Source organism: Solanum dulcamara, chromosome 2, assembly GCF_947179165.1.
Source record: "Solanum dulcamara chromosome 2, daSolDulc1.2, whole genome shotgun sequence".
In the NCBI taxonomy this organism is placed as follows: Eukaryota; Viridiplantae; Streptophyta; class Magnoliopsida; order Solanales; family Solanaceae; genus Solanum; species Solanum dulcamara.
Window position 1 is genome coordinate 55,018,724 of NC_077238.1, and position 27,288 is coordinate 55,046,011.

The window sequence follows — 27,288 nt, forward strand, 5'->3', positions numbered from 1 at the left end:
AAGCCTACACATTTTTAGGACCTAATTCAACTCTAGAAATTGACCTAAACCTCTAACTCTATTTATTATTCTACAACTGACCTACTCAAATATTTCTCTCTCTACAAAAGACTCTCAAGGGCTCCATTGAAGACTTCAAGTAAATTCACTCAAGCTCTCCATCAAAACTCTCAAGTTCTTATAAATTATTTGGTGTTCTCACTTAAGGTATGTGGTTGTTGATTCATGGATCCTTTCCTCCATGAAACTCAATCAATTTCGCAAGGTTTTCTATCAAATTAAAGTATGGTATTTTATGGATTTTATGATCTTTATTCCTATTGCATAAATTATGATTCAAAGTATGATCATGAGTCTATTTTGATATAAATTGATGGTTATTGCATTAAATTGAAGAGTTTTCCCATGAATTCTCCTATTTTGATCTTTAGGGTTCATGATGTAAATTATGAGTATTTTGAATTATAATTCCAAGGGATATTATCTATATGAATTATGTATGGGGTGATATAAATTTTATGATCATGCATGTTTTCAAGTCAATTACATACTTTTTAAAGTCAATTGATTATGCAATTGAGTTCTACTCTAAGTGCAAGGTATGAATTTTATGCAAGTTATAAAGTAAGGTGACTTAGGGCCATATGTGGTGACCTAAGGCCTAAAAGGTGACTTAGGGCTCTATGTGGTGACCTAAGGCCTAACGATATGAATTATGCAAATATGATTGTAATGATGAAAGGACAATTCTCATATTACAAGTATGTATGAACATGAGCTACTCTATGATTTCAAACCTATGATCATGACTATGATATATGAAATTATGATTTCTATGCTATGCATGTATTCCGTGGGATTTGAATTAGAACCGAGTGGACTTGAGGTGGGGACCCTACCAAAAGCCATAGAAGCAGTCTCATGTCCCATAAACTGTGTGCCACTGTAGGTTGCCTTCATGGGCTAGCTATTGAATCCACATATAGCATATGTATGACTCGCCTAGCGGAGTAGAGTCTACCTTGGCAAGTAGATTCCCCATTTTTCTTCGTTATATGGGGAGACAACGGGATTCCATATTATAGCTCGCATGGTCTTATTATCGGTTATGGTTCCTATCCCACATATGTATGATCTCTTATGTATGCTATGATTTTAAATTATGCTTTTTAAATGCTTTGGTCAGTATAATTTTCTCATGACTTTACTTACCTCATCTTATCATGTAATCTACTTGACCATTGCATTCCATGATTTACGTTGCATTTCACGCCTCATACTTAGTATATTTTAACGCACTAATGCATACTTTTTGCCCACATTGTCTCATAATGTAGGGGTTGAGGTTGAAGATCATACTCATCTACGTGGCTAGTTAAACTTTTCTATCCAACGGTGTTTGTGGTGAGTTCCTCATTTATCGGGGACTAGTTATCGAGTTAGTTATTATTTTCAAAGATGTTTGCTCTGTTTCATATTGAGGGTGAACTAGGGACATGTCTTAGACCCCGCCCATATTCATGAGTAGAGGCATTTAGTTGGACAAATATTTCAAGTTTATGTTGTCATGTGACATTCTTAAATTTTTATTCATAGTTTAGACTCTCTTATGATATTTTCAATTGGAGACCTTCGGGGTTACAATCATCGTGTTATGATTAGGCCCTAGGTCAAGTCGTGATAAGCAATGGTCTTCGAGTGTCGGTCACATCTAGGATACTCTCTCAGAGTATGACAGCATTCCAAGCTTTTGCATCATCTTCTCAAAAATTGTAGTTTATAGAGACTTTGTTAATAAATTAGTGTCATGACCCAACCCCGTGGGCTGCGACTGGGGTCCGACCTGGACCTCCGTATATGTATCTAACAGATATAAGAACTATACATATGAACCCCAGTGGGTGATAAAATTTTCATACACGTGTAGCCTCTTTCATTTGCATTATGTCATGAAAGGGCAAGCAAGCCGACAAGGCTTCCATAGCATAGTAACATTTACAACTCATCGTACAATCATAATCACACAAAACTCACACATTACCCACATACACATGTGTACAAACTTCTAAGAATAGTAACGGTAACATATGGCGGGACAGGACCCCTGCCGTACTCCTGAATAAACAAACATATATATATCAAATGACCAGTATCAAAATTTAGGCTCCGGAACAATAGAGCACTTCCAACATCGCTGAGTGGAAACCCTAAGCAGGTGGATCTCTAAAATGAACATCTATACCTATGGGCATAAAACGCAGCCCCCCTCCCCCGAGGAATGGGGGGTCAGTACAATATATGTACTGAGTATATAAAGCATAAAATATCATAACTGGGAGAATAGCTAAAATAGGGATGCAAGGGGAAAGTATAACATTTAGCCATCTACCGTACCTATATCTTATAAAATAAAGGCATACATGCTATCATTACGTACTGTATCTGGCCCATTCGGGGACTTGTGTAATAACTACCTTATTTTTTCATCATAAGAACATATATACCATTAGCGCTATGGAACGTACATCCCAATACATGTTTATACAAAGTACACACCGAGAAACGATGGCCCAATCCATATATCTTATAATAATGTCAAGAAACGATGGCCCAATCCGTATATCGTGTAATAATGCCGAGGAACGACATCCCGATCCGTATATTGTGTAACAATGTTGAGGAATAATGTCCCGATCCGTATATTGTGTAACAATACCGAGGTATGATGGCCCAATCCGTAAACAGCACAACATGCCGTGGAACGTATGGCCTGATCCTTACATAGAAAAATGTGTTAAGGTACGTTCGGACCGATCCATATATATCATAATGCATATATGTGCACGGAAAACTCTGTAACATATCAAACATCCCTTAGATATCACCATAAAGCATGTTCAAGAGCCCCTAGGTATAGGAGCTTACACATCCCAACAATATTCAACCTATAGGAGGCTCAAGGGTCGTAGTTCAACTACTTCAAAGCCCTTATCATTCAAAAGTGGGTACAAGTCATGAGTTACATCCAGAATCTATAAATGGGGCTATATCCAAATCCATGTTCTATAGTACCTATAGTCTAGTCTTTCTAGAAGTAGGAAAATACAAGCTTTACATGTACCACTTCCTATCACATGGAAGACTTGAAAAGTAATGACTCAACTTATTACAGGAGTTCTAATCAATAGGAAGTGAACAAAAGTCTTAAATCACACTCAGAGTTTTAAGAGTGGAATAAATTCAAACTTCATATACATAATACTTACATCTAAATCATGCCAAAAGAGAGGAAGAATAACTTTACATACACTACTTTTCAGCATATAGAAGACTTGAGGAATGGAAGCTTAACTACTTTAAGAGTCTTAACATTCAACAGTGAACACGAATTATGAATCATGAATCATGTTCAGAGCTAATGAATAGAATTACCCCAGGCTTCATACACATATCATTTTCCACTTAAATTTAAGACATGCCCAAAAGAAAAGAGAGACAGGCTTTACATACCTCTTACGGACTTCTCTTAACCACGTTCACGTCGTCGCCCTCCAAACCTAGTTTACATGGAAGCAATGCAAGTATCAATAACCCTTGTCCTTACATCACCTTAGGCTACACATGAGTATTCATAGAACTCAACCCCTTGTTCGCATTCTCGACTAGTTCCTTAACTAGCTAAGGAGTTAACGGAAATTGGGCAGCATCTCCCCTATAATATGCCCTATTCGAATTTCCAATTACACTCTTAATAACTACAGCCAACCAACAACAACAAATAGCAGCATACACCAAGTAATTCACTTCAACATTACACAATACAAACCCCCAAACAACTAGTTCAAAACTATCAAAACGTGAATTCTGGACAGCCTACTGTCTTGTATTGTCGCTTAGTTTCAAAGGGGTAATTCAAGATTTGTGGCCTCAATGAAAGTTATAGACATGTTTTTTAGCATCGCATACAATTTCGAATCACCCCTACAATAATTATGTACAAAATAATATGCCCAAAATACCAACAGCAGCCCGTGTAGGATTTCCAAAATGAAATTTGGGCAGCACCTCACCTATACTTCATTATCCTTTTTCGAGAATATAAAAGCAAAAATGGATTTTAGAGTACAAATTAAAGTTATCTCCCTATGAAATATCTTTCCAAAATATCTTGAATCACTAGAAATGAAGCTTTACACAAGGAGTTATACTAGTATTACTAACAATAGTCCTATTCTAAAAATGGGTTTGTTGACAAGAACGAGAACCTCCTCGAAACCCCAACTATAAATTTTATGTTGTTAAACACCATCATATCACCATAGGATACCTTAAATAATTAATTCACAGAATGAAATCGGATCTTACCTTTTTTCTTGAAGCAACCCGTAGCCCTCCTCTCTTGCTCTTCAACTTTTCCTCTCAACTCTCTCTTATTTTTCTAATTTGTAAAGATGAAAAAATGAAGTCTTAGTCATCCATACATATAAATACACCCTTTTGGAGAGTGACATATGTCAACCCTTAAGGGTGACACGTGTCACAACCTTAGGCAGCCACATCACCTCATGCAACCAATCCCATGCTGCCACGTGGCCATGTGGGACCCACCCCAAGTAGGTGCATCACCTGCTTGCTTCCGAGTAGGTGTTACGCCTCCTTTTGCCTTTTCCATGGGTTCGTAATCTTGTCTCACTTTAAGAACCTTTGTAATCCTTGTTACTTAAGCTCGATGTGTACTCAAGTAGCTTAGTTATGTAAGACGTCCAAGTTGGTAGCTTACGCAAGTAGATCAAGTCCTACGACTTATTACTTAGCCTCCAACTCCCTTCCAATCCTTATAACTCTATTTCCAACCTTCATTACTATAGGGTATCACATCCTCCCTTCGTTAGAGTTATTTGATAACATTAGAATTAATATTGATCACATGGCACCTTTCAAGAAGCTTAAGAAAGCATTATGAAGAACAAAGGTACGGGGTATAACAATCAGCCATATTATTTCTTGAACAAATTTATTGCACGTTGATATCACCATTCTTAGGAGCTCATGTGAGTAGAAAAGCTTTGGTGAAATATGTTTCGTTATATATCCTTTTATAAATAATCTCTTCATAATCAAAGAATTCTGCAAGTTCCTCACTTCAACTTCTTTAAGCAAATAATCAATTGTCGTTTGAAAGCTCTTTAGGAGTTTCAATTCAAGACATCAACTTACATAACAATATGAAAGATTCTTGATTGATTTAATCCATATGAGGATTATAAACAAGTTTTTCAAAAACTTGGATATGCTTCATGCATTTTGAATCCTCCAGATATTTTCATATCAATTTTGTCAGGTGACAACATTCATCTTCTATTGTCTATATTGCAAGTCAAATAAGCTTTATGTTTACCAAGATGCATCATTCAATTTTTCACTTGATAAATATTTCTATGTCAGCATGCTTTAATAGACCGTAGAATTTAGATCCTCATAATCTTTTACAATATTACGTGCTATTGTATCAAGGTATCATCAACTAGATACCATTTTGTATCGGTTCGCAACGTGACATAACTTATTGAGATCTCATCACTTCATTATTTTCAGGTGCCTACCTCTCTCATGAGGTTTCATGAAGTGTTATGTTGCATGCTCTTCAAGAGCACATTACCTCCTAATTATGATCATTTTAATCCTTCACACCTCTCCCCTTTTCAAGGTTTATTTTATTTAGAACCGATTAGTCTATCATGCTTCATGCATGTCGTAGACTCTGTCCTTTATTCAATAGGAGCATTTGCAACTCTTGGTTGCTTCTTATCTTCCCCTTATGTTAGGAAAACTAACATATACATCTCAATCTACTTTAGAGAATTCATCTTTGTGCATCATGATATATTCATTAATCATATATCGGACATCAAAATTATTAAATGGAAATTACATGGTCCTTGACCATAAATCAATTGAGAGGAAAATTAATCATAATTTATTAGTTTGATACATACTTTTACATGCAATTTATTATATTTCAGACCATGAAGCTTTTTTCTCATAAGCAATGATTAACTATTTATCTGAGATATTTAATATCTCATCAACTTGGATAATTATCAATATTATCAAGATAAATTTTCTTGATTATATATTCCAAAAGTTGTGCTCTTAACTGAATTATTTTGCACAAGTAATTTTGCAAATATCAAACTATAGGTTGACAATAAATGCACATGTGATTATCTTATAGATGCATCTATTTCACATATAACATGACGGTGAACGGGCTTATATTCACCTTTTATGCTTTCAGGATTTAGGGGATTAATCCCAACATTAGTTGATCCAATCAACTTATCATGAGAACAAGTAACATAAAATAATTCTTGAAAAAATTTCTACTTCTTCAATATATGTCTATTACACAGTATGCACATCTTCGGGATGGCAAAATCGTTCATGTCAATTATCTGCACTAGTAAACTCTAAGTTTATCATGACATGTACTATTTTCTTGAGTAAATTTCATGTTTACTACTTTAGAAGTAAATTTCAAATGTATTTCTTCTCAATTACTCTACGTCTTCTAAAGGTGAGTCGTCATCTCATCACGATAAAATGCACATCAATATTAATAAGTTTTATTTTTGCACTATCACATTCACTTCAATATTGAGTTTATTTAATTCCAATCGATAGGCAATAATCATTAAATGATTGAGATGAAACTCTGTAGCATAATTAAGACAAATGGACTTAATCTAATTATCAAAAAACTGTGTCTATAATCATATTATTTATCTCAACAATTTTGCAAACGTCAAGTTGCGAGATGACAATAGGCACATATGAGACCATCTAGAAGAAATATCTATTGGGACCATAAAGTATCTAAACAACCCACTATGTGTAACATTCCCTAAAAACGTTGTTTACGATGTTTTAATTCTCGCCAAAAGAAAATAATACAGCCTCTGTATTTTGGACATAACTTTTCATAGGATGGTCCAAATTGGGTAATTTAAATTTTTTAGTAACCACAATATCATTACCTACAACTTTTGTGGGATCATATTTTACGTTTCAGAGTTTAAGTAGGTCAAATAAATTAATTATTGTAAGACAGGATGCTATGACGGAATAGAGTATTTATAGAAGAAAAATCATATCTCATTGTAGGATACTCCAAATTGGTTGATTCTTAAACGACATGAAACTAGACTTCCATATCTACAATTCTTATGAAGATACAAAATCCTAATAAGGAATTTATCTTGTTCAAATGCAGCTCCAAAAAGAGTATTCTGTTAAAGAGAACTCATCTTACCTATCATGGAAAGATCTCGAACCCTTTGACATCATCCATGACATCAAAATCCTCAATTGAATTTTCAATATCATCCTTTGTAATTATTTTTATTTATTGTTAGGTCCCTCTTCTACACCTATAAATACCCACTTTCTTTCCTCATTTTATTCATCAAGCTTTCTTAAGTAACTCTTCTCTTTATACACTTCTTTACTCATTCTCAAATATAGTTTTAGTTCTTAGTAGTGAAGAAATACTATTCTGGTGATTCATATACTCAAGGTAGTACACAAAACATTCTGGCAAGGAGAAAAGCTAGGACTCAAGAGTGTTCATTAAATCCTTCGGTTCCGACTAAAGCTTCGAATTTCAGGTATGTAAGGCTTCAATGAGAGTATTACTTCCACTCTCATGCCTAAAGTATTTTAATTATATGATAAATTATGTTTATTTTCTTTAAGCTTTACTCTAAGTTATGTGAGTGTTTATCCATGGATTCTTCCATTCATGTAGTCCAAAAACTCTTTCAATTAAATCTCTTGATTTCAAGTAATATTTTCTTATGGGTAATTCTTATTTATTCTTAATAGCATGAATCATGGTTAAACTAATGATTATTGGTCTATTTTGATGCAACATGATTTCATATGTATGAATTGATGAATTGCAAGTAATTTATCTATTTATCTCTTTAAGGTTCTTGAAATTCATGGTGGGTTGGTTAAAACATGTTTTTAATTAATGGATCTCAATGTATTTATGCATATTTATTTACATACATGTTTGCAAGTTGAAGTGATTTGAACCCACCTAGTTTTACTATATTTTCAATGAAGTTTGACTTGAAAGCCTTGACTCCAATTGAATGTTTATGAAAGCAATATCTATGATCAAAAGGAAGTCTTATAAAATGAAAGAATGATGAAATGATATGAATGACGGATTCTTTATGCAATAAGAACAATTCTTGCATATTTGAATTACCAAATGTTTTAATGAGCTATTCTACCGAATATGATGTTTGAATTCTCAAGTTATATGCTATGACTATTTTGAAGTATTAAACTATTCTGTGGGATTGACTTAGCACCGAATGAGTCATTGAGGTGGGATTAAGTAAGTTAATCTTAGTAGAAATCCCTTGTCTCATTAACTATGTGCCAACATAGGAGCCCTTGTAGGCTTAGGCTAATGGATCTATGAAAGCCCTTAAAGTTAAAGTTAAAGAAATGAATGAAGTTGACGGAGTTCTACCTGGCAAGTAGTCTCCCCGGCCAACGTAGGGGGTTATGTTGAATTCCATGTAATAGCTCGCATGGTTTTAAATATCGGTTATGGTCATTTTTCCCACAAAATAAATGTTTTAAAGGATATCTATATGATTTATTATGCATGCATTACATTATGTTCCATATTATATAAATGTTTTAATGTTTCCTCAATGTTCATGCATTCTTATATACTTAGTACATTCAAAGTACTAACGCATATTCTTTTGCCTGCATGATATCACCATGTAGGGACCAGTGCTCCTCCTCGTTCTCCTCCACGTGGCTAGTTGAGATTCTGTTGAAGACTACTTTTGGTTAGTTCCCATGTTTCGGGAATAATACTCTTTTATCTTTCTAGCTTATGATATGTTGAGATATTTTACTATGGCATTTCTTCTATTATGATTGAGGGTGAGCTAGGGACTTGTATTAGCCCCGTTAAATCTAAAAGTTAGGTATTGTTGGACATATATAAGTTGAAAATTTTTTATTATGATTTCCGCTTGTTTATTTATCATCATTACCTATGAAAGGCTAAAAGAATGCTAAGAGGCTTGTTTGAGGTACTTTCGGGTTCCTCATTCGCCATGTCACGTCTAGGCCCTAGGCTTGGGTCGTGACACTATGTGGGTGAATATGTCCACAAATATCCCCATGTGTACATTTCAAGAACACAAGGGACTCCATCTCACCATTTAAAAGAATTTTTAGGTCCTTTACTAGATATCCATTTGAATTTTTTATAGTTCTTCTCATGATTATCAAAAGTCTTCATTCTTCATGAATGGAACACAATCATCTAAGCATATCAAATTATGATATGTTAATAACTCATTCCACGTTCATGTGCATTATTCAACCACTTGTCTTCTTTCAGATATATTATGCATTGCTACCACATTCAATTTAGAGAATGGATCTATATTTGTAGCATTTATCAAAAGTTCACATTCTTCATGAATGGAACACACCATCTAAGCATATCAAATTATGATAGCTTAGTACCTTATTCCACATTCATGTGCATTATTCAATCACTTGTCTTCTTTCAGACATATTGTGCACTACTATCACATTCACATCAAGAAATGGAGCGAAATCAGTGAAATGGGTTTCATGACTTTTCATCAAAAGCACATTATTTTGCTTTAATCATCATTATATAATTACTATGGTGCATTAAGGCTCAACCTTAATGTCTTATCTATATAAGGCATGTTATGCCATAAATTGTGGGACTTGAACCTAATTTTTTTCATCACAATGTATCAGGATCAAAACCTAATATCTTACCCTCTTAAACGATGACACTTGAATTCATATCTTACATGTGATGAGACTTAAGAAATATTATCAGTTCCGTCAATTATATATTTATTGCAAACTTTACCAAAATTTAAGTGGACTTATTATTGATATCCACTTTCATGAGATGCATCCAAACAAAGCCGTACCTGTATCACTACTTGATTAGAGCACGTAATTATAATAGATGATGTACACAAGTGCAATTCAAGGTTAAACAACACATATAACAATACTTATCTTATGAGAAGAATTTCTCCTTTGGCACCTAGAATTTTGATGGCTCCACAAAATTAATCAACTATCCCTAGAAAAGAATCGCACTACTCCAGCCTTCGGGGATCTAGTTTGTCGAGTTACTGATGATACTCCCAACAATTTTGACTAACTAAATAACCCACTCAAGATAATAGAATTTGATACCGATAGCTGTTATGAAACTATATAAAATAAGAAGAAGAAAGTAGTAGAGAAAAGAGAAAAGACTTCTTATTCATGAATATTAGAGATTGAGAGATATTCACAAATCTAGATCATCTTTACAAAGAAGAAAAAACAGACTTGATCTCTTCCAAAAAAATCCATATAATAAACATTCACTATAATATAAATATGTTTATAATAATAATAATTGTTTTATAATTTTTTGAAATTATAGCTATTTTTCATAAATACATTGAAAATTTTACCTAGTTGCATAATTTTTCATATAATATAATGGGTTGTAGTCTGGATAGTGGATGAAGTACGCAAAGCTAACATTATTTTAATAGGCCCAGGCCCAACGATTTCTGACGTGTTAAACTTAGCCAATCATTTGTGAACAGCTAAGCATAGCGACGTGGTTATTCAGCTCGTCCTCCAATTAACGGAAGGAGTGTGGCCTTTTTCTTGTGCCTCCCGTCCTCGACTTCTTCGCCAGCTATAAATTTTTCAAAAACAGTTGAAATTCAATCAATAAGACAAAATAAAATTGGAGCAAAGAAAAGGAGGAACAACTTTTAGCTGAAAAATAATTCTCTCTGCAATTTTTCTATTTTCATATATCGGCGGCCACCGGATTTTCCTTCAACTATGGTAAATTACCAAACTTCAATCTCTTCCTTTTTAAAAAAAAATATTTTTTCTCCTGGCCTTTTGTTCGGATTAATAATCTTCAGATCCATGATCGTGTGATTGATCTCACTTGAGTTCAATAAATTTGGAATTTTTAGTCTTCTCTTTTCTTATTTTAGCTTTTAATATGTAGTTGCCACGGATAATTGTTTTAAAAAAATTGTATAAACGTCGATATTCCTTTCTCATTATTTTGATTAATCTTTGTGACTCTCATGATTGATCTGTTGATTTCATATCCTTTTAATAATTTCTTATATTTTTGGTAAAAGAATTCTCAATTCTGGTTGTTGGTGTCAATGTCTCCACTTCTGGATCATTATTTTGTTTAATTGCTGTGATCCATTACCAGATGATTGATATTCGTTTCAGTAAAACTCTTAAAATTAAGGCCTATTTGTTTGCACTGTATGGATGTGAATCTTTCAGATCTCAGCTTGAATCTGAATGATTCAGATCCAATCCATTAAGTACATTTGTATTGTTGGGTTCAAAAGCTGTTTATAGATCTGAATAGGCCTGAATGAATTAGATTTGTCATTAGCGTGTTAACATTCTTGAACTCTTAAATATTTTTTCCCAAACTTTGTTTCTTCTTCTTTGCAATAAAATTTCAAACATTCAGGCCTTCCTTTCCAACTATCAATTGTTACCAAAAAAAGGTGCTTGTATAAAATTTAAATGCTTAATCTGTATGTTCACAATTATCAAAAAAGTATTTCAGAAGGATGTATGCAACTTTAAATTTTTTAAAGGGTAAAATTAAAACATATGCAACAATTTTTCAAGAAAACTAGTACTCAGCATTAAGATTTCATGATATCTTGTTAAATTAATTTTTATATTGATTTCAGATTGCTTAAAATATTTGTCAAAAATGAAATATTCATTCTATTTTTCTGAAATAAGATTTTTTATAATATGTTATTATATAATGTTTAATCCTAATATATTTGAATTTTGTATTAATTATGTTTAAATAGATGAATTATGCATCTTTAGATATCCAAAACATATAATCTTAATCCTTTAGTGTTCAGATTTAAATGTCTTAATCTTAATGCACATTTTGAAATTCAGACATGTATTAAGATTTAGATGTCTTAATCTTAATGAAAACAAATGAGGCCTAAGTTTTTTTTCTTAAAAAACTCTTATGTTTACATGTAGTTTATTTAAAACTGAATACCATTTCACCTTTAAATCATCATGTTCATCCTAATTCAACATGGAGTATTCTCGTTCATCTTTTATTTAGAGGTCTTGCTTGTAAATAGATTGTTTTGTTGAAAATAAATTTGGAGTTATCTTAAATCACTAATTGTGAGGGAAATATTAATGTACAATACCTTGAAATATAAATGTACAATCGGAAAAGGGCCAAGTATACCCTTGTACTACCTATATAGTTTAAATATACTCCAATTATACTTTTTTTGTCCAAACGTACTTCTCCCGTTATACTTTGATACATATTTGCCCTTCATTTTGATGGAGGGACATATGTCATGCTCAGAATCAAATGTCTCATCCTTGATTATAAATACTTGATTCACTTTTAAATTTGTGTGCATAATTTATCGGTTTTCTTTGATTTTTTTAATTAAAACCTAGACCAGATCAAATATTATCGATTTTTAAAAGTTTAAAACCAAATCAAACCAAAACCCAAAAAAAAGTCTATTTGATTCAACTGTTAACGAAATCATAAACACTTGTAGCTTTATATGGATGGCACTATATCAAAAGAGTAAAGCAGGAATCAGGCCATTAGGAAAAAGGTTATTTCCTTAACAGGGTTGTCTATTGTTGTACTTAATAATCACTGCTAGTAACTACTAAAGTAAATATCTCCTTTTAAATGACAGATAGAATCACTTTAACTATGACTAAAGAGAGGTTGATTCCCTCTGCTAAAACAGGGGGTAATCTCAGCTATTGCATATTTGTTATATGGCTGTTCAGAATGGCAACTACTATAGCTCCAGAGTGCTTGTCCTGTCCTGTTAGACACTTAATTGCTTGTTGAAAGCTAGCTATACTTTCTTTTCTTGCTTTTCATAAAGTAGTTTGAACAAGATTTTGTTGTGAATCATTCCTTTGTTTTGTTGCATTTGACCAGACTACCTCAAGGCGTCTCGCTGATAGGAAGGTGGAGAGGTTTGAGAAAAATATTACCAAGCGAGGAGCTGTTCCTGAAACTACTGCAAAGAAGGGAAACCAGTACCCTGTTGGCCCTATCTTACTTGGATTCTTCGTCTTTGTTGTCATTGGCTCATGTAAGATCTTTGTATATCTTCCTGTCTCCATTTTTTTTCCACTTGATATCTGAGACATTAAACTGCAAGTATCTAAGCTCTCTTTACCTTAAAAGACAAGTAACAAGAACATCAATATCTAGATTCCCACCATTCTAGAATCTTAACATGGTCTATATGCATAAATATTTTAACAATGTATTTCAGTTGCTCGCAAAGGAGTAGGTAGGCTGGCCCTTTTCCTTTCAGGAAAAAAAAATTTATGTTCATCTTTGAGAAATTATTGTTCTTTTCTTTTTCCTGTACATGTACAATTCTTTCATGTTACCTGAGGTTCCCTGGGTAGTAGGTTGGTTTGCCCTTTTTCTTTAGAAATTCATGCAATTCTTTCATGTCACTTAGGTTCCCACATGCATATTTCTTTGCTTTTGTGTTGTGCTCATTTTGGTTGAATTGATCCTTTGTTTTCCAATTCCAGCTTTGTTCCAGATAATAAGGACAGCAACCAGCGGCGGGGGTATGGCTTAAGCCTGCAAAGTTATACAAGTAGCGGTGATAATAGGCTACGCCTACTTTGTTGTAGTGTTGTTTTCCTCAATACTTAGCTCGATGTAGAAATTGAAGAGACTTCATTAGGAATCTGTGTTTTTAATTTGTGAAGACTCAAAATATTAATTTTCTCCTTTCTCATGTGGTTATGTTTGTCTGTGTTCTCCATCGTTATCCCTACCCAGTTTGGAGTGTTCTTTTTTATTTCTAGTTTAAACAATTCTACAATCCTTTTTACTGGAAGAACTATTTCACCAAATGGAAAAATATTTTGGAACACTCTGCGGTATGTATCTATCTTTCTAAATTTTTTTCCATCGCCTCCTCAATACTGTTTCCATTTACTCTTCAGCATGACGTGAATCCTCAATTTACTGGTTTATGGTGGAGTTGTCCAACAACTTAAACAAGGTTCACTTGTCCAGTATATACTTATCTTAATCAGGAGATGTGTGAGTGTATCACTTGTCCAATTTATAGTTATCTTAATCAGGATATGTTTGAGTAACTGTCAATCTCTTAAACAAGTCTCACTTGTCTAGTATATACCTATCTTAATCAAGAGATATTTGAGTAAACTGTCAACCACTTGAAACAAGCCTGATTTGTTCGTTATATTATCTTAATTAAGAGATGTTTGAGTAATTGTATATATACGTAAATGGAAAGAAAAAAAAAAGGAAAAGATAATCGGTGACTTGTTTAACTGGAGTTGATAATTGACCAACTAGCAAATAGCAATTTTAATTGGCTACAACACTTTGTACAGTCGGAGGGTTGGAGTGACGGCTATCAAAATAAGGAATCACACACTTTTGGAGAATTGGAGTTGAATCGGTTCGTCATTTTGATGACTAGTGCAGTAGCCGTATTTTCTCATTTTTGTAGCATTAGAACAGATGTAACAAAGTCCTTCAGCGCTCTGAAGGCCCCTGGACCTGATGGCCTCCACCGTATATTTTACCAGAAGTGTTGAGACCTTGTGGGAACCAAGACTACTGGCTTTTGCAAAGACATCTTCACCAACTACTGCATCCCTGAACAAATGAACTTCACCTTGATCTGCCTTATCCTAAATGTTAGAATGATGATACCCTCAAGAACTTCAGTCCAAAAAGGGGCCCAAATTCTCCCATCTTTTCTTTGCCGATGACTTCACCTTCTTTGCCAAAGCCAACCCCCTCAATTGCAGCTCTATAACCTCAACTCTCAATGATTTCTGCTTAAGCTCTGGCAAAAGAATCATCTACACTACAAGAAATGTTCTAGTCTATCTGTAGTAGTTTTGTTTGTTTATAGTAGAGTAGTACATAAGGGTGGTGATGCGCAAGGGGAGTGTAGACTAGAGCGAGAGGGAGCCAAGCCAGCTACTGTGGGCTTGCTACTATTTGTGCTGAGCAAGAGATTGGGCTACGCCAAGTCAAGCCGTTGTGCAGTAGATGTTACTCATTAGAGATATGGAACTCCAAGCCGATCAACAGGCCCAAGAGAGTTCAAGGACTACTTGCTTCGTCAGAATGGAGCTACCAATGACAGGGAAGGAGCATGAGGAATTGGTGGAGTAATCAGGAACTACATGGGAGACTGGAACATTGGCTTCATCTGCAAAACCCCCACACCGATCCAACATTGGTAGAACTCCAAACGTATGGGTTAAACGCCATACTATCTGAAATTTCCAATATTATGTAAAAAACAGGATCGACAATGAATATCAACAGAAAGGCAGAAGTAAATTATGAGATATATAAAGACACATGCTGCATAATAGAACAAATTCTGAGAGGTCAAACTCCCTCGAACGTTTTAAGGCTCTCTTAATGTTATATAGTAAGTAGAGCATTATAGATTAGTCTCCTCAGGAATCAAAAGCTTAAAAACTAGTAGATGTTTATACAAGAGAGAGTGGTAATAAATTCACAGATCCTTTTCTTCTATATCAGCACAGAAGACTGGGCTGCAAATGATGATTGGAAAGGCTAGAACCACGTGATATATCACCCTGCTGGGACTACGACTTCAACCCAAATCAAGCCACAGCTGTTAGACAGGGATGAAAAGCAGTCCCGCATGCGATCCATTGCCTCTTTCTCCCACGCGGCAAGACGCAACCAGGGACCTTCACCCACTCTCTGGTTGAGAAATCATATGAAACTAGCCGGTTCATTTGTCTTGATCTTAGCGATAGCATGAGCAAACCTTTGTTACCCAAGCAAGTCATTCGAACATGCTTTCCATAAAACTCCAAGCACCATATGTTTGGCATTCTGTCAACCTCCTTCCACAAAAGAGTCATCTTTTGCAGCTCCCATATGCACACGCAAGTGGCTGCATTCTTTGTCAGCAGACCCACAAGCATTATGCGCCCCCCACATTCTGCTAGTGTATGATCACTCAAATGTAAGGGGGCAGGGATAATGAACTGTTTCCAAACCCCAGTAACCATGTCATAGGACACGATCCCATCAGGGTCCGACCGCATGAAGTAAAGTTTACTTCCGATGGAGACTGTCTGTGACTTGAAGTTGAGTGCTAGCGGGAGCTTAATATTTGAGGACATGGTTCCTGGACGAGCCCAAGAGTTATTTCTGGAGTCGTAAACTTCAAACTCGCCATCACAACCAACCCAAAGGATATTGTATCCCCCGCCGGCTGACTTCCCACACAATGTCATACCTACTGCCACACGGGACCATACCTTAACAGATCTGGCTGGTAATTCTTTGAAGGACCTAGTAAGAGGGTTACATACGTAGAAGCTCCTATGTCCAATATCAAGGAAACAGACAAGACCTCCAGCAGAAGCAACTGGCAAGACTATCAACTTTGTAGGCAATGCAGGTATAGTAGGATGATGCCATTTCTTCAATGTTGGGTCATACATGGCTCCAGTATTCACATTTTCATGAGTAATAGTGTAGAACCACGGTTGTGGTTGAGGAACTTGGGCACACTGTTCAGAAAAACTTTGGGACGTCAGCATTGAGTTCCATTTGCGGCAAACTAATCTGAAGCGGAAAAAAGTGGCAATTGGTAGTCTTGCAACAACAGCTTCAAATAGGTCTTCAGGAAAGTCTTTCCAAATTTGCTGATCCAAATTCTCGATGGAGCATGTTCCAGTCACTTTTCCCTGATTTCTCTCCTTCCGGGCTTTCTTTTTTGGTGGAGGCTTTCCTGGTTCCAACATCTTGAGATTTTCAGATTTTCCAGCAGTCATGATGATATTGTAGCAACTGTCTTCGGCAGAATTGTCATCAAGATTCAGAAAATAACATCTGCAAATATGCATAACTGGTTGATTTACATATTTTTTGCCAAGCTAAAAAGTTTCCATAATTGCATTATGCAGTGAATCAATGAAACCAATATTTTTTATGAGAAACTGGAAAGGACAGAACACCCCTGCAAGTTAACCCTCAAAGGTAATTTAAAAATTGGGGATAACCATGGATTTAAATACCTAGTTTTTTCATTATTGGTTTTGAACATGTAGTTTTATCAATTATTCATTCATAAAGTAGTTTATTAGAAAACTTTGAATTGGGTGGGTGATCCTCCTGTTGAACAGACCATAGCCAAACCTGATACAAGTGAACAAACAAAGTATGGACGCTTGAGGCAATCATGTCAAAGGAACTCGGCAAAATGACCCATGACGGGTATTGTGGCACTTCATCAGCCCAATCCAAAATGCTCAGGTAATTGAGAAGATTCCAGATTAGGTAAATATAGGCACTGCGCTTAAATCAAACCTTTGTAAAGCTAGCGAGGAAGTTCTCTTTTACAAACTTGCTTAACTTTAAGTTCTATTATTACAAGCTTATTTAATTTATACGATAACCATCAAGTCTAAGAGAACATTGAACATGGAGAACTTCTCATCTTCCAGAATTTTCCAAAAGAAATTGATCTGTTTTTCTCATGTTTCACTTTTATGCTCAGTTTGACTGATACACAAATTAATGCATAGTCTTCATTTTAGCCAGACCTGTGTAACCAATATCCTCTGCTTTAGTGGGTTCTAGAGAAGAATGTGCCAAAAAAACATTTACTCTGAAGTAAGAGTTAGCAGACCTAGTAAACTTGGAAATTATCCAAAAATAAACATGCAACTAAAAGCAGCATTTCCGTAATTATTCTTCTACGTAACTAGAACATAACTATTAGTCTTAACATGTGATTATTTTACCTAATTCACTCACCAAAGCACAAAGTAGCTAGCAGATGTATCTGCAAACACTATGCACCTTCTCTTCTGGTTATTCTAGACCACACCAGTTGATGTTTACTGATACGAGAGGGAAAAAAATGTGAAAATGCAGAGAATTCAGTCAGAAAGATGCTAGAAACCTGCACCCTAGGGTGTGTGTGAAAACCATGAGAGACGCGGGTTTAAATCCTGGTAGATATAAAGACACTAAGGTTTAGTGGCAAGAGTAACACGGTACCTGTGCTGGTGGGAGGAAGAAGGACCTGATGGAATAGCTGAGGTGCACATAAAAGAGAGTGATGCTGGAAACCTTAATTATAGTGTTCATGCCACACAAGCAGGCAACCATCTCCAACTAACATGACAATTATCAGCCAGATATAAGCTCCAATAATTTTAAGAGGGTAAAGTTTCTACTTTCGGTTAAAAAATGAGTTTTCAACTTCAATCCTACTAATCATTGCCATTGTATTGAGTAGAACTTTGGACTCCATGTGCTTATGTTTAAAAAAGACGAAGAAGACGAAGAAGAAAGTTTTGACTTCCATGTATTCCCATAAGACTCTACTTTGCAATGAGAATGCAAAAATCTCAAATGGTAGAACCATGAAAGACTTAAAAATGGAAGGAAAGTAAGTCGTTAAAAGCATCTTTTGATAATTCCAATACACCAGAGTACTTTTGTTTGAGATATGGTCTTTAACAGGCAATTCAACATGTAAATAGGAGAATCCCAGACACATTACGTCATTTAAAGACAAGTAGATCCGTATAGAGTTCCGCAAATGAAAGAATTCAGACAACCAAACAGGTTTTAGTGATCATAATTATAAAATAGAACAAAATCCAGCCAGAGAAACTAGTATCTCATTCCTATATTAGCAGTCCTAGAAGGTGTTAAAATTAATTTTGTTCTCCAAATGATAGATTCTAAGACAGGAGACATAATATTTTTTGGCTAGATTGCAAAGACTCTTTCTTAGCAAGATATTTGAAACTCAGGAAAGTAGTTCTCAAAACTTTTCATGCTCCAAAACAAAGAGATGGGGTTTGCACAGTTCAAAAACACTACAAGACAATAAAAATGTTCTTTCTCTGGTGGGGAATGGGCAAACAATCCCTAAAGGACACTTGAACCAAAGTTCCTTTGCTAATCTATTTGAGATACTGACTAGCTTTCTCTAAGAGACCATCGTTTCACCCCAGACCCCAGTGGCTGCCTATCCAACAGCTGTTTCAATACAAAAAATTAAGTCTGGTTGGATTTCGTTGAATTCTTCTCGAAAATTCAGACATCCATCTGGAAGAATGCCATTGAGTATATATCCGATACCATACAGCTTACAACATTACAAATGAAGCAACATCTGAATCATTAAACAATTAGAACAACTACTGTACCCATTTGGATTGGGAACAACAACTTTTGACATGATCATTCTACAAACAAGAAAATATGATATCGAGTTTAAGCTCTAGCATTGGAAAAATGATCCTAAAATTGCACGTCCCACAAGTGATAAATGAATGCACACTGCAGCTATAGTCTTGAGTATCATGGTTGCAGGTGATGAGAGTATATTGGGCTTTGGAATTTCAACAAGAAGTATGAGATATTTTTATTGACTAGAGAAATGCAAGACCTAAAGATTACAAATTTGATACTGCTAAGGAACACCTACTGAAGATGAAAACATCAGACTAACAAATGAAAATACAATTCCCCAAAGTTCCAATTCGATCCACAAAAGGAAAAATAGAACAAAGATACCCAAACCCTCAGAATAATTATAAAGTTAAACCCTTTACACAAAAAAAAACACATTTGAGAAAGTGGGAATTTCATATTAATGAGACAGATCGAAGAAAAAGGGAAAAGAAATAAAGAAATCAAACCTTGGTGGTGGCGTTTGAAGATGAAAAGAGATGTTAGGAGGAAGAGCAACAAGTGAAGAAGAAGAAGCTTGTAGTTCTAATAGTTGTTTAACTTGTCCAATGAGTTGCCTCAGCATGGCCAACACTTCCATGCCCTTCAGGGTCAGGCCCTATTACATCTTCTTCTGCCTTCTCCCTCTATGGCTCTATCTCTAAAATCCCTCTTTTCCTTTTCTTTTCGTTTCTTTGGGGGTTTGTTTGTTTGTTTGTTCGTGTGATATACTTATTACCCACTCCTTTATTTACACATCAGCTAGGTCCCTTTGATCATGAGTAGTATTGACCGTGTACGCAACTTTTCCCCCCTTTATAATCATATCTTTATTCCCCACCTTTTTTTTTTTACCAATATAACCTTCTCAATTCACTACCATTTACCTCACATTATCACTAATTAATCAAAAAAAAACAATTTGGTGTTTCATTCTGTGTCTCATACATATATTAAAATCCGATTAAATTCGAATTCACATCAAAAAATTACACATTAAGGAATAAAGTACTCCCTAACAAAAATGACTTCGTACTCAAGGAAATTCGAATGTGAGATCACTAGTTAAGAATACAGAAGTATTTATCACTCCACCACAACTCTTCTTCGTGATTAATTAATCAATAACTATGCCTCCCTCTCAAGGAAGGCTGTATGTGTATATGTTATTTTTTATGTCTCAATTTTTGTAATACATATGTACTTTGATGAGTCATCTATTTTTTATACAATTTTTGTAATAATTATTGTGATTTATGATAGTTATTTTATATAATTTTTAAATAATATATATTACCCCATTTGTCACAATTTATGTAGCACACAGAGAGTCAATCAAATTTTTTATATGCCTTTCAAATATTTTAAGTTATTAATTATTGTGATTTATAATATTTTTATATTATTTTTAAAATAATATATATTATTTCGTCTGTTTGAATTTATGTGACACCGATGGAATTTCGAGTGTCAATCTATATTTTTTATATGTCTTTTAAATATTTTATATTGTGAATTATCATAATTTATAATTTTTAACGCAATTTTCAAACATATAAAAAACTAAAAAAAGGAGATAAATAAATTAAACGGAGAAAGTATAAAAACTACATAAATATCTTCAGCTAAGAGCATACACATCCACGAAGAATCGCCTGCTTTGAGACGCTTATATATAGTAATAATATTACTATGCGTTTACTTTAATGATTTATTATCTGTTACACTTGTCTTAACTTACTAGAATTCTCCTGTATTGTTACTTTTACTAAACAAATAACAAAAAAAAAATTAAAAATTATTCAACATCAAAACTTGCAAATTCATTTTAATTATCTTCTCTTTTTTAATACGATAATTCAATCAACACGGCTCAAGTAAGAACGTCACGAGTTTAGATTTTAATAGCTTTTTGGGTTACCATTAGCTAATTGTGTATTCTTTCCTTTTATGTTAATTTGTGGGGAAAATATAAATTAATTCTTCTCTTTAACCTTAATCTAAAACTTTTATATTGGTTAGTTGATTTTAACTTTTAAGTTATTAACTTGTTGAAATACTATAATTTTTTTTGTGTGTGTAAGCATCGAACTCGGGTTGAAGAGCAATGAATTGATTGACAAGAATGAATTACTTCTGTCTATCCATCCTTAATACTCATGCTTCTAATAAAATGCTATACGTATATTTCTTTTGCATTATTTAGTGATGCATTAAACAGTTTGTTTTTTACGTTACTAATATTTATTGTGATTTAATAATGCACTTAAGCTTTATATATTCATTCTAAAATTAAATGAAGGGTAGAGAGGTAATAGAGCTGATATTTTCAAAGAACCCGCAAATGTCAAAGAATGACTCTTTTGTCTTAATTTTTCAAAAAGTTGGTTAACCAAAAAAAAAAAAAGGCAGTCAGTGCAATTATGCAAAGTAGTGTTTTGTTTTCGAGTTTACAGCCTAAAGGATCACAATTTGAAATAATTTTTTTAGAACGATCATTAAGATTTGGAATAAATCAAAAAAGGTATTGTGTTCACTGGCCAACGACTTGCATCAATTTTAACAATCCATTCTAAATGATCGTTTGGTGTGTGAGCTATTTTTTGATTAATTAGAAAAATGATAAATCATTCATATAAAATTGATCTATTTTTATATATTTTTGTAAATCATCCAGTAGTAAATAATTAATATATTTCTTTATTCAGTTAAGTCGTTCAATAACAAACGACTCCTTTTAGCTTTATCATATTTATGTGATGGTCTGATGGAGTTAATATCTCAAAGAGTCACTTAACTATGTGAATTTATGTAACAAAATCATTGAACATTATTTTGTATAAATAAAATAATTTAACTTAGGGCTTTTATCTTCCAAAATTACTCAACTGATTTATCATTCAAAAAAATTGTCATTGCAAAATAAATTATTTTTTATGACATGCAAACATGGACCGCATAAATAAACAAATTTTAAAAATATTAGTATAAGTATATATACTAACATGAGATGAAAATGTAAGTATATGTACCAACATGACTAATCTATAGTCCCAACTAATTACAACCGCTTGTTTTGTTTAAATGTATCCATTTCGTTTCACTTTTTTGCTAAGTCTCTATGGATTTCATGGTTATCCTTCAAGTTTCTCCATTGATTCATATATGAATCGACTTCTTTGCCTCAGGAACTAATATGCCCATAGATGTATTATAATTTTTCTCCTTTCTATGTTTTTTGTTATTTTTATTTTGAAAGCTTCATTTTTTATTTTTCTTCTACCGTACTTTAAATATTAGTTGATTTACGCAAATGTCCCTTACCTCAATTTTTATTTTTATTTTTATTTCTTAAAAATATTATGCAAATACACCGCTTAAAAGATTATTCTTTTAGATAATATCATAATCTGATCAAATATATTTTATTTATATATATATATATATATATATATATATATATATATATATATATATATCTTGATTTAATAGACAAAACATTAAATATTTGATTATTTGGACAATTTAAATAAAAATTAAAATGGATCATTTGTACATGGACAATTTATCATTAATTAAAAAATTCAAACTTTCAATTCTCACAAACATAATTTTTAAAAAAAAATTTGAAATAGGAAAGGAACCTTAGAAGCAAGATAAGTCCTCCATTGTGATGATCAACAATTAAATACCAAAAAAAAAAAGTTGAAGAAAAAGAAATGCTTCACCAACTCTGTGAATTGTCAATTGTAATTGGAAAATTGGAGAAAACATGAAATTCTAATAATAAGAAGAAGTATTTCCATCTAAAGAAATAAAAATAATTTACTGACAACTTTATAAGGTGTTCTGTCTTTGTTTAATCTTTATAGAGGGGTAGTTCACATACTTAGTGTTTCTTCAGTTGATTACTCCTTCAATTCAATTTGCGACACCTATTTTGATTTTATACAAAGTTTAAAAAAGTAAATAAATATTTAAATTTTATAATTTTGAATTAAAAGTTTGTTAAATATATTAAAATATTATTTAATTTTGTGGGCTTAAATACATCACATAAAATTAAAAAATTGCTAAACGGAGAAATAATTTTTTAAAATGGACAAGAAAAGGAAATTTTGACAAACAAAAGAAATGGGGAAACTATTTCTTTTCAAAAAGAAAACTCATTACCACTGGTTTGGTTTCACTTTCATTCATGATATACAAACCTTGAGGCATTTTTATCCTCCATTCAAGTAATAATGATGGTTTCACTAAAATAGCCATGCATTAATGCACAATATAAACTATATATGGTCTCCACAATTTTATTAGAAAATTACACACACCTACCTAAGTTGAAATACTGTGGTTGGGTAGATTTTCCTTTAGTTAAAGAAGGGTTTGATATTCAATAATTGTGGGACCAAAACCTAATTATGCATAAGTATCCTTACCCTCTATTAAAGAGATGAACGGCGACGATTACTTGTACCCCATTTCGTAGTCCTTATTCTATTCTTTCTCATTTTTGTATTTGTATTTGTATGTACTTGTGATTTTGGGGCTTAATTTTATCATTTTAGCTTAAAATTAAATATTTATAAATATTTTTTAAAATTTATCCAAATACTTTAAAAATATTTTTAATTATTATTTTAGCTTAAAAACACTTAATATAAATCAATTAAAATATGCTGTTAATCATATGAGTTACAAGAGAAATAATTGTGACAATTAGCCACTAACGAGAATGTGAAATGCAGCTAGCATAATGATACTTTAATATGATGTATTTTCAATATTAAAATGCTCACATAATTCAGCATGATGCTTTTTGTTCAACCACCTCCCAGCATCATTTTGACAAAGTTTCACTAAGCATATTAACAGTCATGTTTTACAATCTTCAAATAATTCTCTATGTAATTGGTTACAAAAAAATGAATTAGGTATGATCGTATGAAATAATAGGATATTTACATCATACTTCACAAAAATCAAACAAAATTTTGTTGTGATATACTTCACATCGAACCATTAAAAATGAGAATAAATAACCCGACATTTATTGATTTCTTGTGATTTATAATTGCAAAAGTTGACATAATTGATTTAATAAATAAAAAATCTGAATCGTCCTGACTTATGTACACCTAGTTCTACCTTTTAATAAGAATATATTTTTAGCTTATCTTTAATTTGTTTTTTTTGTTTTCTCTTTAACTTACCCCCCCCCCCCCCTCCTTCCCTCCCTTATTATAATTAGAAATGTCTACTAACCATTGCTTACTCGTAAAGCAAGTAAATGCACATTGAAAGCATAGGATGTTACATGAGATGCCACTCAAGCAAAGAAATGGCAACATGAGATTGGTTGAATAACCAAATTCCCCATAATCAATTAAAAATCCCCAACTATGGTTGGTAGTCCAAATGTTTAGTATTTAATTATTAACTGAGTATTTACCTTCTTACTCGTCTAGAAATTTTATTTTTAGTTGAAGTTGGAATTTTGAAAATATTATGTTTAGTTTGAATTGTTGGAAGAGTATCATGTTTTTTATTCCCCATTTAGTATCAATTGTACGACATTCGCTTTGAGGTGTGATTAGTTTAGATTTGTGCCATCAAATTCTACTTTGGAGGTAAAATACCTTTTATCAAAGAGGATTTTATTTTCAAGGTTTTATAGATTATATTGAAAAAAAATCTCATACAAACATGACTGTTCGGGGTCAATGTGGGTCAAGATTTACTTGTTTCAGCCTTATCACCGGATCAACGAAAGAGTTACAACATATAAATGGGGCGAACTCAGCCCAAAGTCTTCAAAATTGGAGATAATTAACAATCAAGTATATAGACCCACCCTAGCCCTTGACCTACTAGGAAGGACTCATGCAACTCCCTCATCCAGTACAGTGGTACTCATGGCCATAGGGACCCATAGGGTATGCAGAAAGTCCGTATACACTACATAGGCCTGGACCAGGTCTTATACATAACATAAAATATCTTTGTTGTGGTACCGGAGGGTGAGTAGCGAAGCAAATGTAGAAAAGGGAGACGTCGCTCCGAATAGTCAAGTAAAGACTGAGTGCATCCTGAATGAAACCAATGTAGAAAAGGGCGACACCTTGCCGAATAATCAATTACAAGCTGAGCGCATCCCAGATGCCTCTAATGCTTCCAGTAGCAAAGGAGCACGTCCTCGATGCTTCATAAGTCTCAAAAATCAGTATATCAAGATGATCCAGGTGGTATGACTCCCGTTAAAACTAGGTTTAAAATAGTAAAAGTGTGAGAATGTTCTTTCTAAAAATAGTAGTGAAAATCCAATGAATGAACTAGGATCCACTACAAGAAACATGATATTTTGCGGCGACTTTTTGTGGCAACACATACGGTTGCCACAAAAACAAAAACTTTTGGAGCGACTTGAAAAGATTGCCACAAAAGGTTATGGTATTACGGGCGACCCTTATTGTTGCCACTAATAATAATGTTTTTGTGGCGACTATTTTTTGGCTGCCACAAAAGTGAACTAAAATTTTCTAATAAAACTTAGGTTGAAGAAGTATTAGTGGCGACCTATAAGATGTCATTGCTAAAGATTATTTGTGGCAACACGATTGTTACTAAAAGTTGATCTTTTGCGGCGATATTTTATGTCGCACCTAATTCTTTTCTTCTGATATTCAGTGTTATTTTGAGATGAAAGTCACGTTTTTGTAAATAGTTGTGGATAATTTATTGTATATTTTGATCCTTTATTAGTAATAAAAAGATCCTTTATTAGTAATAAAATCGATACTTATCGCAATTTTATATTTAAACACGCACAAAAAAATATATAAAAAATTTTTAATTACTATTTTAGAGTACTTGTTTAGCACGTGTGTCTAACGTTAATCAATAAAACTATATACAAGAAAAATATCATAATTAAAAAATAATAATTGATATTAAAATAAATATTATATCTATCCAAATTATAAGAATTTCATACATGAAAATTAAAAAGTTATTTTAAAAAATGTGAACCTCTATCTTTAATATTTTTGGTTCTTTTATTTGTTTTGTTTATCACGTTTTATTTTTATCACAATATTCCTCAAAAATGTATCTGAGTTACTAGATACCAAAAAATAAAATGTTGTCTTTTAATGCCAAATTTTAGGCCAAATTATGATGGCAAAATTCCTATTTTCTATAATGTGATTTTATTTTGCTTTATATCTTTTGCGATGCATCTTGTTTAAAATATATATTTTGTACTTCTTAATTTTAAATATTATAAAGATAATTAAATAATAATTTATGAAAAATAATAAATGACAATTTTGTATATTATAGTTTTTTTTAATGAAAGACAAAAAATTTAATCAATATTTCTAAACAATTTAATATTTTTAAAGTAATACAGATTATAGTGTAGAGTTATTTAAGTAAATTTATAAAGTATTTTTTTAATAATAGTTAGTGACTTTTTGGTTTTCACTATGTTGTTCATTAAATATCATTTTAATTTCTTAAATAAAAATATAAAGAACCAAAATGGTTTAAAAGAAGACTATTTGAACCAAATGTGGTTAGTTAAGATTTATTTCAAAAAGATTTAATCACATCCATCCATTTCATCTCCATCAAATACCCAGATCCAATCCAAAATCACTCATCAAAATCAATCAACGGTCCAGATTAAAGGACCATTTCTTTCCTATTTTTATAAAAAAAGACCCCAAAACCCTAAGGGACGATATTTTCATACAAGGGAGATCCGCCGCTCCCTCCCCTTTTCTCTCCTTATCTCTGCTACACATCGGCGAGCAAACACCGCGCGTCGTCTCTCCGATGAGATAGCAGCAGCCCTC

General features: G+C 33.1%; 1 protein-coding gene across 1 annotated transcript; it reads right to left on the minus strand.

Annotated features, from left to right (window-relative positions):
• Window positions 1-15,507: 15,507 nt before the first annotated feature.
• On the minus strand, window positions 15,508-20,150 carry LOC129880574 (F-box only protein 6). The gene is made up of 2 exons (XM_055954661.1): window positions 19,900-20,150; window positions 15,508-17,068 (listed from the first exon to the last, which is right to left on the minus strand). Exons 1-2 carry the CDS (start codon window positions 20,028-20,030, stop codon window positions 15,823-15,825), a joined length of 1,377 nt encoding a protein of 458 aa, XP_055810636.1. The 5' UTR covers window positions 20,031-20,150; the 3' UTR covers window positions 15,508-15,822.
• Between the last annotated feature and the right edge of the window lie 7,138 nt (window positions 20,151-27,288).